Genomic DNA, 15,566 nt, shown 5'->3' on the forward strand with positions numbered 1-15,566 from the left:
TACATTTTGCAAGTGTTTACAAAGGTGATTTGTAGCTCATGCCCATATTTGAACTTGAGGCATTCTATCGCTTTATCATGATTGGACCATCCTCTGATTTATGCAACCTTTCCTCCATTGACAGGCTTTGCTCTGCAGTGCTGGATCACTTGCTACCTCGCTCATTGTAACTGGCCCATTTCTCTCTTAAACAGCCTTCCTTCCATTTTGACTGGACCCCCCCACCCCCGCATACATCTGTAACTGCTGCACACACATGCAGATCTCAGGTTTCCCTCTGCAGCGCCACGCATGCTGTCGCCTCCCAGAACTTCTGCTTCTCTAACCCCAAACGTGCCTCCTGATTTTTGACTTGTGTTGTTTGGTAAATGCTCCATCAGTAGGAAGGGTGAGGACAGAAACCCAAACTTTGAATGCAGCACATTTAGTTTTGGTGTCGTCATCGAACATTAAACAGTAGAGCTGCAGACGCTGAAGGTTTAAAATCCACAACAATAGAAACCTGTGTGACAGTAAGACGCTCGAGTCTATTGTGTTTGTGCCTTTGTGTTGATGATGTGTGTTTGTGCGCGTGTGGTGAGGGGGTGGAGTGGGACGTGCACGTCAGCACAGTGTCGCGCTCTCAGCTATAAACCAGTTTCCTTCAGAACATTTCGAGGCAACGAAATGAACAAAACGTTAAGCCTGATCGCGGCGGCGGCGGCGTCATACGCTTTGGCCCCGTGTTACCTGCAGTTTTTCGGTCCCTGCGCTGCCTCGTCAGTCCTGCTGTGAAACTGGGTGAGTGTTGCACGTGGACTGGGTGGCACCCTGGAGCTTTTCATCTTCACTTTGAAATTGAATCATTTTTGGCTGCACGGCAGAGCTCTCTGGGCGCCGCAGACGAACGATCGGTGCCGAATACTCGGAGAGGAGCGAGCGGGGAACGCTCAAGTGTTTGCACAAATGATCATGATATTGTTTATCCTTCTGCTCCACTCTTCTCCATATATAAGACCTTCAACCAAAAAACACATGGAAAGCTTCTGTCCTCCCATGGCAGCGACCACAGCTGCTGTTAATCTGCCGGGGGGGGGGGTCACTGATAAAAAGGGGGCTCTGTTTTATGTACTCAGTGAGGATGAGAGCGTAGTGATATGTAAATAAATACAGGGTCAGTGTGTCCATATACTGATGTTTATTAGATGTGATCACATCACTGCACACTGTGGTGCCCACCTGTGAGCTCTGCCTTCATTATTTAATCGGCCCTTTGTGTACGTTGGAGAGCTGCAGTGTAACTGTGGCGTCTCTAGAGCTCCTCTGTTGTTTAAATGTGTACAGGCTTTCAATAAAATGGACACGAGTCGACACCAAGAGAGCGCATGTTCGAGGGTATTGTTTCATTTCCATAGTGAAAAACGGGCCACACACTAGTGCGGATCGATACCAGTGCCAGCATATTGGGATCGATCCGTCCGCCTCTCGTGCCCGCTCACAGGTATGGCTGAACACAGAACACAGAGCAAGAGAAGGTCAGCCCGGCCTTTCTTTCCTTTGTCTCATTAACAGGGTTTGGTTCCAGCACAGTGTACGGACTCGTCCCCGAGGGGAGGCCGTGTAAAGCCATTCCAGAAATCACCGAGTGTGTTGGTATCAGCTCTGTCCGTAGATGAATTTGTAGCCTAGTCAATATAAGCGAGTGCTAATTTGACAGAATAAAGAGCAGGGCTTGTTTTCGTTGTTCACCTGCAGCTTTGGATGTCATAAAGCTTCTGGCATTAGAGTTTCTGCTAAAAACAAGGTTTCCCCACAGTTCACTGAGATAAAAGCAACAAAGTGGAGATGAAACGAGCCTGTTTTATGTCACGTCACAGACTCGATGAAGCTGCACTCACAGTTTTACTCTGCATCTTCCTCCTCTGCCCCGGCATCTCCTCCTTGCACATACTTACTTCAAACCACTCTCCAGCCTCTGTCACTCACTCTCCCTTTTTCCCTCACTATCATCTTCCTAGTTGGCAATCAAATTTTCAGCATCAGCTTGCTCCTCTTACACTGCAGAAATATTCATCTTCATCGGTCATCTAGTGTCAGCCTGCCTTTTTGCAGTCTAGTAGACAAAGCGTCTCCCGGCAGGTTGGGAAAAGCAGTTATCTCCTTGGAAAATCTCGTCCCTAATTCGAGGTTCCCTGCCCTGGTTTTTATTTCACTTCCCATCAAACTAAATGACTTGTGAAGATGGATAATGCAGCAGTAAATCAGAACATGTTTAAAGTTGAATTACATCCCTCTTTCTGTTGTTTGCTAATGCTTTGCCGTTGTTACAGATCATGTCAATGGACATTGCACTAGCCCCACCTCCCAGCCCTGCTCAGCGGGGAAGCCTCGCATTCCGATGGGTCCCGAGGGGCCACGGCTTACCCGCAGAGGCCCTGGCCGACCGCCCTTCCGCAAGGCCCAGTCCGCTGCTTGCATGGAGATCTCTTTGCCTGTGTCCCACACTGAAGGTGTGTGCTTGTCTTCCCAACTCCCATCCCTAACCCTCTATAACAAACCCCCCTCCCAGCAAGTGCATGCCATCCTCTCGCCCCAGGGTAAGTGGAGAAAGGCCTGACACATGGTCAACACAAGGCAAGCACATGCTAATGCAAGTTAGCAGCATGATATCTAAAATCGGGGTGTGGTTCTGCAGAGAAGATGCTGCAGGGTAAACAGAGCAACACACAGTAAGAAAAAACAAACGCACACTTCATATACAGCTGCACGGTAAAATAACCAGACTGCATCTGCAGGAGCTGACAGCCACGTACCAGGACACCACTGTTGCATTACAGCATGCAAATGGCACTCGTGCAGCTTGCATTAGCATCAGCTTACAACATTCAGACTGCAGGTTCTGCTTCTTCTGAATGCAAGAACGAGTCCTTGCATTGTGTCCTTGACTCTGCTGCTTGTGTTGACGATGTTGCAGGCCTGAAGGTTGGTGATTCAGTGATTTAACCAGTTTTTACTTCTCCTGTGCCTTTCTTTCTTTCTTTCTTTCTTTCTTTCTTTCTTTCTTTCTGTCTTTCTTTCTTTCTTTCTTTCTTTCTGTCTTTCTGTCTTTCTTTCTTTCTTTCTTTCTTTCTTTCTTTCTGTGCTCTGCACCGAAACAGCAGAAGGATCTGATGGTGTTTTTCTCATCATGTCACAGATTTATGATTATAACTCTATTTGCCTTTCTGTTTTTCTCGTCTCATAAATAAGTTCTGGATGTTTTCTGAGATGAAAATGACAGCGCATATTAAACTTCATGTAGCGTTGCTACACTTATCGAGTTTTTATGAGCAAAGGGAATGCACACATCTACAAACACGGGTTATAAGTTTGTAGATGTGTGCAATTTCCTCAAACTGAAACCAAAAGGACGTTTTTATTTTTACCTCTAATAACTCTTATCATCAGAAGGAACACAGTTCAAGGAGGACAATAATACAAGAGCACTGCACGAGTTGACATTTTCATTAACAGACATGACATTTATTGTCTTTCCATTTGCGCTCGCTCTTATTCACACCCTCACTTTGATTTGCACCATTTAAAATGCGATGAACCCACAGAGGCTCCATATTCCCAGTGATCAGTTTAGAAACATGAATGCAAACATATGCTTTTGTTTTTGAGTCTGGCTGTAATAGGCTTCTGTGTGTGTGCGTTCATGCTTTTACAGCTGTTTTTATATCGTTGTCTGCTAATCTGAGTTAGAATAGGGAAACGATTCAGTTTTATTTATGTAGCACCAAATCACAACAACAGTCACCTCGAGATGCTCTATGTTGTAATGTAAAGATCCTACAGTAATACAGAGAGAGTCACCAACAATCAGACAGCCCCCCCCTCGTGGGGAGGAAATACAGCCCTGTGTTTTAAATTTACTGCCCTCCCTGTTCATCCCTCATACCAACTACTAATACACAATTTCATCTACTGTATTTTTCGGACCATAAGGCGCATTAGGCGAAACAAAACAGTCAGATAAGTCAAACTTTACTCTCCTCATTCTTCTGTGTTTATGTTATGCTAACATAGCTGTGTCGCTAGCCACCACATAGCACATCATTATATACCAGCTAGTCCAACTTCAGTAACCCTACAAACGTCACTGCTGTTTAGTTTTCTGTCTTCATTTATGTTGGAAGTGATAGCAGAGCTGTACGTTTGAATTTTTCAGAAATCTCTCAGTCAGAACATGCTATATCATGCTTAGGTGGAAGCTAGCGAGCTAACTTCCTGCTAACTTCTAACTCTGTTAAATTTAATAAATTCTGTTTTCTTGGATGCCTGGATGTTAAACTTCATTGTTACACCTGGTAAAGCAGCAACGCAGATCATTTTATTAAAGATGAAAGAATTTAGACAGTTTTTAACTCTCAGTGATGCTGCAGTGTTCGTTTGACTTTGGGACCTGAAGCGGAGTTTAGGACCCAGATTCCTCCGTGAGGCTCCTGACTACAGTAGCCGTAATGCTCCAACAATCCATCAAGCGGTGCGGCTTTGCAGCTTACCAAAGTCGCACTAAAACATTTTTGACAGATTTTTGAGCGCCGTGTAGCACATAAAATCAGTTTGAGGTCAGTAAGCACAACCAGAATTCATAAGGCGCACCGGATTATAAGGGGCACTGTCGATTTTTGAGAAAATTAAAGGATTTTAAGTGCGCCTTATAGTGCGGAAAATACCGTATTAGCTCTAGATAATACAGGAGAATGATAATGGCAAGCTAAAGTGCCTTAAACGTGCATTCACCCTAATGGCCACCAGGGGGCGATACTTCCTATGCCATTTATGCGCTCAGTCGCTCATTTGGAGACATCCAAGCGAGTCCACATTGGAATTTTGGACTGAGTCAGGGATATAATCCAGGGCTGGTTGATGAACAACGAGCTTAGTCCCCCTCCCTCATTAAATCTGATTCCAAAACACCAGGAATGATAAAATGCTCATCTCGATGCCTCGTAATGGGACCCTACAAACCGCTGGATGACATCACAGCTGAGATGCTAATTTTAGTACAGAAGTGCAGAGCCAGTCTTTGTGTTTCTTTTAGTCCGTCTTCACTCTGAGACAGATTTTTTTTAGGTGGCCAAAATATTACAGAAATTAAAGCAGAACATGAGATAACTGGGAAGATCTTTGTGGTGATCGATAGATGCAGACAGAGAGGTCACCCCCCTTACCAGACCCGGTAAAGTTCACTTTCCTCTCAGAACATTTGAACTACGATTGGCTGAACAAGAACTGCTGCTTTAAGACAAACATAAAGGCCTTGATAATTCATTTTTCCTTATCTCCCCAAGACAGCATTACTATCTTAAAGACAAAATGAGAATGAATTTTTGACCTTTTGGATAAAGTTTTCCTTTTTTCTTTTACACATCGAGTGACAAACGAGACGAAGACGAAGGGAGAAAAACACATAAACAAACGTCCTGTCAAGTGAAGACTTAAACTGCGATCCCAGCAGTACAATTTCGAGTTGCTGACCTCAGAAGTGACAGAGAAATGGCCTCATCCAGGATTAGCAACAACTTAATTACAGATTTTGTGTGAATTGCAGCACTTAGTCTGTCACAGCCTGACAGACAACACTAATGCAGGGCGTCCATTTACTTTGAATAAACATAAAAAGTAGATGCAGATCGTTCGTTCTAACAGGACTCTGACTCTGTCCTGTCATATTTAAAGTTTTATGATCTTGCTTCAGTTGGAGAAGAGCAGCAGAAGTATCAGTGGGAGTGTCTGCGAGCTTCTTTGTCTCTGTGGTGATTCACAGGGTCGGGTTATATTCAGAAGGTGTTAAAAATAAACAACAGCAGCCTAAGAGCAGGTTCAGACCGGATGGCCGTCGGCCCCGAGGGTGGAGGAGTCGTCTAATGATGCAGGGTCTGATTTAAAGTGTGGAGCAGATTGCAGCAGACTGTCACACAGCCCGTGTACATCAGTCACAGTGGGCCCAATCATCGTGTACACCTGATGAATCACTGGCTTTCTAAGCACTGATGCACCACATAAACTCGTCCCTTGCAGAAAGTACACTCCTGCAAAGCTCCAGCTCACTCGTGGTCCACTGGTGGGTTGTGTTTGCTTAGATTTACAGTCTCAGTCAGGTCACGACAAACTAATCTCTCCATAGGAGGCTCAACATTGTGACAGTTTCCCAAATGTCACAGTTATTGTAGCCAAACTGCACGAAACATTAGCGCACCACAGTTTGGCAGATGAACTGAGATCACATTCAGCACACCGGGCTCTGCACGTCCAAAGGCTTCTACGCTGGAATCATCAACAGTCACTCTTAAAAACACGTGTCCGTTACTCCAGAGTACAGCTGACCCTTTTACAGCAATTCTGCAATTAAATTCATGGCGCCATCTTCACCAACCTCATTATACAACAGTGACCTGGAACCGAGAGGGAAGCAGTTTTTCATTAGCATAAGCTGAATGTTTTATTAAAGCCACGGTCGGGGCTCCAGCTGCATCACCAACCACACCGATGCAGATGATTCAAAGCTGCTGTGAAAATATGCATAAGAAACTGTACAACAGACTTGTTGCGTAATTTTCCATGAAACTGTATACTAGCGTGGGCCCGTGGTGATTAGCATAGCCATGCTGGTTGCCTAGCTGCACCTGACTCGAGCGCAGCCCGATGCATTGAAACATTTTGCCCGGACCTTCTGTTTGCGTCAGGCTTTACTTCAAAATAAAGGCAGAAGCAAAGAAGCCATTCCAAGAAATTTAACACCAAATGGAAAGAAAACGTTGTTATTTTAGCTTTTTAAGTGTGTTAGAACGCTGCATGAGCATCCACTAAAACACCGAGTGTCGTTCTGCCTTTAATGATTTTGCAGTTGTCATCAAAGCGTCCAGAGCACGAGGGTGGTTTTCCTGCAGGCCTGTGCACACGCAGGCTGTTGGAGGCACAGAGCTTTGGGTTTCTCATTGCACTTTGTCATGTTTGTCTTAATGCATCTTATTTTATTTGACCTGGAATAACACAGCCTTCATGTGCTCTAAAGCACATGTTGTTTTTTACAGTGTGGAGACAGCTCCAGCTTTGCTTCTTGTGCTGCCCACTTAGAAAGTCCACTCAGTACACAGGATATTACATAACCTAATATTTGAGTTGCTGGGAAGTTTTTTTGATTGCACTCATGTTTCAGGGACCGTGATTCTGTGAAGTCTTTTAAATATTGTCCCTTCATTTATCCCAGGTTTTTAGAACAAAATAGGATATATGATAAATATGGATTTAAACAGAGCTGCAGACTGAAGGAGGACACCACAGTTAGCTTGGATGAGCCATATTCTCTAATTGTTTACACTGACACTGACTAACAGGACGCTGCAAGAAGGAGAAGGAGATAATAAAATGGGGAAAGAAGTATAACTGAGGTCTATACTGGCATTAATGAGCACATTTTATACCTGAACAGTGGCTTTTCTCAGCACACTTGTTCCCTGTCTATCACCTACCTTTGGCACTGTTGTTTATCACTTGCACTGGGTACCACAGTGAAGAGCCAGCAGGATCACCAGTATAATTAAAGGTCAACAAGCAGTGCGAGAAATTAGCCCGATGTTAATGAGATCTGCACGCAGGGCAAGGACACAGAGGAGGGAAATGGCAAGGGAAGCAGAGTCGGAGCGCAGTAAACATTTCCATACCTCCCATCTCGGTCGGGCCGCCCACCTTTTAAATATTAAAAATACTTCTGTGTGATGCCACGAGGAGTGCCTGCAGACACACTGGGCATTGTTTAAGAACAAGTGTTTGCTTCCCCTTTTGTAACTCTGCTGCAGCCCACGCGCAGGCTTGCAGGGTCTGCTCACCTACAGAATACAAAAATAACACAGGCAGTAAAATACGGACGTTATTGGATCGCATCGCAAACTGAGGTGACTCAGCTTTGCACACCTATATCCAAATTTAATGCTTTCCAACGACAGGCCAGTTTAACAAACAGCTGAATATGCATCATGTTCATTTGTGTTGCAGTCCATAGATAAGAGTCTGCAGGTGTGTGTCCCTCTAACCTGTGTGTGTGCTTGTGCAAACATCACTGCATAAATCTAGCACATTGTCTCTCCACTTCAGATTGCCTGCCTTCCCCTTATCACCTCCCCGACACTGCCTGCCTACCTCCAGCTCCCTGTGAGGGCCCCCCAGGGGTCCCTGTGTCCTGTCAGAGTACCGCTGCGCCTGACTTTCATTAGCCGGCACCCCACAGGCTCTGTCACACAGCGTAAACACACCCCGGCGACTCATTGCGAAACTGAGCGGCTGCCATCCGGACTCACAGCCGAGGAACAGTTTGTGCCGTGTTTGCAGCAGCGTTGTTCAGCTCTGTTGTCAATGCATCAGAATTTTAGCACATATTGGTCTTCCTAAAAAAGATCCTTCACATCACCTGTTGTTCCAGTTTAGCATGCAGCTGATTCTCGCTCACACTGCACATGCTTTGAAACCAGTTTTGCACTTGTGGCAGTTTCAAAGGAAGCTCGATTAAAGTTTTGGTTGTGTGCAACAGGGCTGTGCGGTCGTCCTTCAGTAGAGTGTATTAGGTGTACCTTATCACAGCAGGTGACGAGTAGAAGCCTGCTTCTTTGTCCAACAGTGTTTACTACAGCAGGCGGTGCTGAAAGGGGTCCAGACAGAAACAGGAAGAGAGTCAAAGGTTGTTTGGACAGCACAAAGTTAGCCGAGCAGCCTCCTGTGCAGCTCTCTCTGTCTTGGTGTATATTTGAAGCTCCATGCTCAGTGGCTTCTTTCTCTCTTTCCCTCCTGTCATTCTCGTACTGCTGTCCGTCCGTCTGTCTGTCTGGATGGTTACACATGTGTGTATCTGTTTCTCTGGTGGTGGCCGCTGTGCTTTGTCCTATGGGGTTCATGTTGTGGGGGACAAATAGGGCATGCATCCAGGAGGGCAATGCTCCAGCAGTTACACGGAGTCACTATGTACTCCCACGATGAGCACCACAGCACCACCTCCTACTGCTGGAGTGACCGAGGTAAGGGGGCTTCGGCCTCAAACGCATCACCTGCTGTCCTGCTGACTACTTTACGTCCGTACGTCCGTCAGAATGTCCGTCCGTCCTGTGGACCTGTATCATCTAAAGCATACATGAAGTGTCTGCTCATGTCCTGGAAGCTTCTGGAGTTGGTGAAGCCGTCTGTTCAGCAGTTCATAGCAGCATGATTTCTGTCTATAAGCACGCTGTAGCCAGCGCGGGCTCGTCAATAGTGAACATGTTATTGTTGCATCACATTTTTCATTAGTTTAACACAGACGACAGGTAACAACAGACGAGCGTTTCTCCGCATCCACGGCCAGGAAGCGTAATGGAAACAGTTGATGCTAACTCACAGCTCTCGTGTGACAGACACAGAGCTGAATCACTTACACAGCTTTGCTTCTCAGAATATTGTTCAGAAGTGTTGCTGAAACTGAGCAGCTGTCAACATTTCATTTATCTTAGCTGATATGTGTACACCAGCTTTGGCGACCATCTGCAGTCGCTGTTACATAAAGTCTGCACTTTGTGTAACGTCGGGCTGCAGTGCTGCACGTCGGCTGGCTCTGAATAATTCACAGATGCAGCAACACTTTAAAGATGGAGGCTTTAGGTGCACAGCGAAGGACCTCGACGTGCAGCACTCAAATAATCAAACAAGTTTGTTCAATCTGTGGCAAGTGTGTGTGTGTGTGTGTGTGTGTGTGTGTGTGTGTGGGTGTGTGTTTGTCCTTGGGAATGCCACAAAGCCACTAAGTAGAGTCTTAAAACCACTGCAGTCTCAGTAAACTCAGACTTGAAGACTTTAAAAGTGTGTGTGCGTGTGTGTTCGTGTGTGTGTGATGGTAAACATGTTCCCGTGTCTCTGTAATGATTTATCACTCCTCAGTGTTTCACATCTGTTCAGTGACATTTTTGTTCCATTTCTTCATCATATAAAATCTGCAGAAACCTTATTTTGAACGTTAGCACCTCTTAAGCTCTTACTGTGTGCTTCTTTCCCTTTAACTGCTCATCACCTCATTGCTCCATTCCCTCTCCTCCACCATGCTGCTGTTCTCTGCACCGCTCTTCTTATAAATCAATTACACCATCCAACTCCAATCAACTCCATCCAATTTCCTCTTTGCTCTCTCGCCCGTCCATCATCTGTCACGCTCCTTCGTGCCTCTGCCGGGTGTTTGGGGATGCTGCTGCAGAGAGTCGTGAAAACTCCTTCACCCGCTCGCGCAGTTCCAGCGTTTCCAGCATCGACCGCGACACCAAAGAGGCCGTCACCACGCTGCAGTTCGGAGAGTCGTACGGGCGCAAGAACGATGTCCTGCCCACCCCGTGTCTGTGGGTGGGCACTAGCTTAGGCGTGGTGCTGCTCATCCCCATGTCCATCCCCACTGATCAGGAGGAAAGGATGGAAGAGCCTGTCACAATGGGCGTAAGTGGTAAGTACCACCGATACTGGGTTTTACTGCAAAAGTACCACAAGAAGTACCAAAGTTATTAGTCACCTTAAACTATACCTGCCTACATGATACTGCTGAAGCAACAACACTTTATGCAACAGAGACCAACAGCGATAGTTGTACCAGGCTGTGACTCGTGCTTGTTCTGGTGTAACGTTTGTAGGCACCGACTCGTTTTTTTAAACCAGCCTGAAGTGGAGGCTCCAAGAACTGCAGGTTTTTTCAGTATAATGTTTCATTTCGGAGTTCATAAGGTGAGTTCAGTGCAGTGATTTCATATTACAAACGACTGTGTTGGAATGAAGTCCCAATCAAAAGTTGAAAAACGGCAAAATTCATATTTCGCATGGTTGGTTCCAAGTAGAGCTTCAATATGCAACAAGAAGAAATCTGAGTGAGACTAAACATTTTTTTGAGCATGAAATTTATTGTAAACATCACTTAAACTGAAACAGGCTGTCACGGCTGAGCAGCCTGTGTGTTTGAGGAACGGACCCAAAAACAGAAACGAACTATGGTTTAACAAAGAGCGAGCCGCTGATGTAAGCTGATCAAGCAAGGCGAGTTGGAACAAGGGTGAAACTAAACTGAAACCTAAACTGGGAAACAGCTATGGCTAAATATGGAAACAATGACAAGAGACTAGAGCATGAAACTGAACAGGAACATGCGATAATTAAACTCTGAAATAAACCAAACACAAACCTGAACAGTAGGAGCAAAAACTCTATGACATGACCTGGAAACAAACAGACGACCCGACCAAGAACCGTAAGAGACAGCGGACTGAAGCACACAGGAGGGTAACAGCTGACACAAACGAACATGATGGTGCCACAGGGGAAAAGTAAAACCAAGCACACTGAACATAGACACACAAAACATGGAGAGACGTGGACATGACAACAGGCTTGACAACATGAAACATGCAGACAATAAACACATGACAGACTGACGCAGAAGACAAGAGACGACTTATAAATCAGGAAATATAGAAGAAACAAAACCAGAATGAAACTCGACTAAATCCTAATTAATAATAGCAGCGCAAGAACTAAGCATACTTTCAACATGGACTCCAAATGCTGAGTCACAGCCCTGACACAGGCTGCTTTACAGCTGATCAAAGTTTAGGACCACATGCCTTTAAAAATGTGGATTCATTGTCATTGATGGCAAAAACTGCATTAAAATTGCATTAAAATTACCTTTGAAGTAAAATGGTCATTTGGTACGTAGAGGAAACTGATTTGTCACAGATCTGTATGAAACAGTGAAGTTTACCCACAGTGGCCACAGTACATAATAAACTTATCATCATGTCAGTGATGTTGATGCTGCTTTGATGGAGCTCAGTCTAAACCCCGGGACAAACAAATCTCATCTTTCACTCTGAATTCTGTGCTGTGGACACAAACGGTCGTTATAAACATGAGAGAAAATGTGTGGTTGACTTTTACAGTAAGTGGCGATCGTTCTCCAAGAACACAGATGCACCGTGTTAAGCTGCGAGGCTTCAAAGGCCTCATTTGTTTCAATTAGACGGGATTTTCTTTCACTGAAACTTTGATGGGCGTCCATCATGCATTATTTTGCAAATGGCTTCATTTTGTACTCCAGAGTAAGGATAGAGTGTTTCAGAGACGCATTACTGCTCCTGAAAAAAAGGTCTCCCGTTCAAAGTAAAAACATCAATATAGCCAAATTTCCAGTCCCTTTGAAGCAGCAGTTCTTCTCTTGAGACTAAACTTATAAGAAGCGAGCTTATTACTGGAAGGTCACAGATTCACTCGAGAGAAGAAGAAAGAATTGTTTCCTCTCGTTCTAAAGTGCTCCTGTGGGCTTCTATTGGATAACGTCCGACGTAGTAAATGTAGCGTCTGAGACGTGTCAGTAATGTATTACTGCATCCAGTAGTTGTACTTGTGAGGCAGTTAAGTGTACAAGGTTGTGAAGCTTACCTTGTATCATTCAGTCCTTTTTGTATAGCTATACAAACGTTATATTACAGGTAAAGAGGCAGTATTAGAGGGAAAATCACAACAGTGGAAAGGAAGGACCCCGCTTTAACTCGAAGAGACCAGCAGAGGTCTGCCAGGACCGGTTGGGGTGGGGGCGAGGACAAAACTCAAACTCTGGCAGCAGTGGTGTGATCTGTACATACATGCTCAGTTTTAAAGACCACGTGAGAACATAGATGCATCTTTTTGACTAAAATGTTACGCTTAGCGCCGTCTTCCATCCTGTGCTGAGCTTTAAAGACTCTTCTCTCCCACTGTGTGCTGTGTCCCTCTCCTCTTCTGCTCACACACTCACAGGAGCGGTGCTGATGCTGAAGGGCTCTGTGTTACGCTTCAGCTTCTTGGACTGCATGGGAGCTCTCATTCAGACCCCCTACGAGGTTTGGCGGGACCACAACGCCCCCGAGGACCCCGACCGACCGCGGAGGCGCAAGCTGGTCCACTTTTCGCCGTCGTCCTCCCAGGACGCCTGCGGAGACGGACACTTGGCTGTGGTGTGCTCTGAGAGGCAGGCCAAAGTGTTCCTGATGCCCTCGCAGTCTTGCCTGTTTGTCCACAACATCACAGAGTCGTCCTTTGTGCTGAGGGCTGACGTGGTGTCTGTGTGTAACAGCGTGTGCCTCGCCTGCTTCTGTGCAAACGGACACGTCATGACGCTCAGGTATGACCACGGCCGCTCGAGTTCTCTGTTATTAGGTGTTTGTTTTAATCTGCGCACGCTGTAGCACGGCCTGCTTTAAAGCCTGCTCTGTCAGTGCAGCTATCATTTCTGTGCATGTTTGCACTGTTAAACTGAACGTGGCTGCAGTAGCAGCTTTTTCCTTTTCACAGGTAAGGATACTTAATCTGAACCCGTCTTCTCCACGCAAGTGAGAGCGTTTTGGTGCAGAGGAAATCTGAGAGTTACATGTGACTCTATGCAGGGGCCACTCACTGGGTGGATGCTGAATGGTCTGGCTCTATCCGGTCTTTAAGTGATGACATATGAGCCCTGCTTCTGGGCCCAAACTACTCTGTGTTTATTAAGGCTGTTGTGTTTTTAACATGTTTTGTATTTTGTTCTATTTAATCTGAACAAGCCCCTAAAAACAGTCAGTGATCACTGTCGGCCTCTCTCGGTTTTAATTACCACTGTTCATTTTAAACCCTTATGATGTAACTACAGCCCAGCCCATGCAGCAGTATATTAATGACTAACCTCGTATTGTGGATGGATTATCTCAGTTGTTCTCCTGACTGAAGTTTGGTCCGTTTACAGCATCCTGCCATGTGATTGCATTTGTCCCTAACCATCAGGAACCCTCACGTTAACTTTTATCAAGTGGAAAAAAGTTAGCGTTCATCCTCCAGCTTCACTGTGTTTATGTTATGCTAACATAGCTGTGTAGCTAGCGATCACGTAGCACATCATTATATACCAGCTAGCCCAACTTCAGTAACCCTACAAACGTCACTGCTGTTTAGTTTTCTGTCTTCATTTATGTTGGAAGTGATAGCAGAGCTGTACGTTTGAATTCTTCAGAAATCTCTCAGTCAGAACATGCTATATCATGTTTAGGTGGAAGCTAGCGAGCTAACTTCCTGCTAACTTCTAACTCTGTTAAATTTTAATAAATCCTGTTTTTATGGATGTTAAACTTAATTGTTACACCTGGTAAAGCAGCAACGCTGATCATTTTATTACAGATGAAAGAATTTAGACAGTTTTTAACTCTCAGTGATGCTGCAGTGTTCGTTTGACTAATGACGTCAGACTTAAAGACCGGATTCGTGCGGTTTACCTCTGAGACTACAGCCTATGAAAAGCTGCTTTGTTACCAAAGATTAGAAAAGAAACATAATAATGATTTCTTTCTTTTTATTCTGATGTTCAGTGTAGTTTACTTTTGAAGCTCAGTAATTATTACACAGCTGTTCTTACCTTTCTTTACTCTTTCATTCTGCCCACAGTCTGCCCAGCTTAAGACCTCTCATGGATGTCAATTACCTGCCTCTGACAGACATGCGCATTGCAAGAACCTTTTACTTCACCAATGGGGGGCAGGCACTGTATCTCAGCTCCCCCACAGAGATCCAGAGAATTACATACAGCCAGGAGATGTGTGATAACCTGCAGGTCAGCACTAGGGCTGGCAAAATTGGCCATTTGGCAATCATCCCCTCCTTCTGTTGCTGATGGCCAGTGAATTATCTGCCATCTTCTCTGATTACATCCTTCGTGCAACTTCTGAAATTCTTTTTTTTATTGCAGGAAATGCTGGGAGAGCTGTTTACACCAATAGAAACACCAGAAGCCCAGAACCGAGGATTTTTAAAAGGCTTCTTTGGAGGAAATGCCCACACCTTTGACAGAGAAGAGCTCTGTGCGTTGTCTGTCTACATTATTTTCTTAATATAAAGCATTCAAGAATGCATGACACCATATTATACTGCTAATAATAAGACATGAATGTCTTTAGCCTGCACATGGCAGATTACACGAGATGTACTTCCTGATTTTGTGGCTTTGGTTGTGAGACCAGCCCTCGCTCTAACCAATAAGAGGTCGTGCAGTGAGACGGGGCGATGTGAGAACACCTTAAAAGTTTTCTTAAGTTGAAAATACTCAGACTAGTTTAACTTTTATCAGATGAGGCAATTGCAGTCAGAGCGAGCACACAATGCTGGTGAGACAGTTGGCAAAATTAGGAGGCGTGTCTGAAGAACCTCAGGGTGCGTTTGATTTCCACACCCCTGTCATTCTGTCTCGTTCCAACAGTCGGCGAGGCTGCGGCTGGGAAGGCTTCTCGGAGTCTTGCGCAGCACATCCCTGGACAGGGAGGAGTGGAGGGCATGAAGGTCGCCGCTAGTGGAGCGGTGGGCGAGCTGGCGAGGGCGCGCATTGCTCTGGATGAGAGAGGCCAGAGGCTGGGGGAGCTGGAGGAGCGCACCGCCCTAATGATGACTAGTGCAGAAGTCTTCTCCAAGCACGCTCATGAGGTGAAAATGAAACATAACATGATGTGAAAATATAAAGAGCATCTAAATGTACAACTTTTGATTTTGAG

At 45.3% G+C, this 15,566-nt stretch overlaps 1 protein-coding gene across 9 annotated transcripts in view; it reads left to right on the forward strand.

Moving 5' to 3' along the window:
* stxbp5l (syntaxin binding protein 5L) overlaps positions 1–15,566 on the forward strand; it is a 136,748-nt gene that overhangs the window by 118,504 nt on the left and 2,678 nt on the right. For 3 of the 9 annotated variants that reach the window (XM_063499735.1, XM_063499726.1, XM_063499727.1), the window contains 7 exons: positions 2,310–2,489; positions 8,934–9,035; positions 10,238–10,477; positions 12,817–13,180; positions 14,470–14,635; positions 14,771–14,882; positions 15,278–15,498. In XM_063499735.1, the coding sequence (XP_063355805.1) occupies positions 2,310–2,489; positions 8,934–9,035; positions 10,238–10,477; positions 12,817–13,180; positions 14,470–14,635; positions 14,771–14,882; positions 15,278–15,498 (1,385 nt within the window). The remainder of the gene's footprint in view (positions 1–2,309; positions 2,490–8,933; positions 9,036–10,237; positions 10,478–12,816; positions 13,181–14,469; positions 14,636–14,770; positions 14,883–15,277; positions 15,499–15,566) is intronic. The other 6 variants (XM_063499729.1, XM_063499730.1, XM_063499731.1 and 3 more) reach the window with 3 other exon arrangements.

The sequence above is a fragment of the Pelmatolapia mariae genome, linkage group LG16_19, assembly GCF_036321145.2.
Source record: "Pelmatolapia mariae isolate MD_Pm_ZW linkage group LG16_19, Pm_UMD_F_2, whole genome shotgun sequence".
Classification (NCBI taxonomy): domain Eukaryota; kingdom Metazoa; phylum Chordata; class Actinopteri; order Cichliformes; family Cichlidae; genus Pelmatolapia; species Pelmatolapia mariae.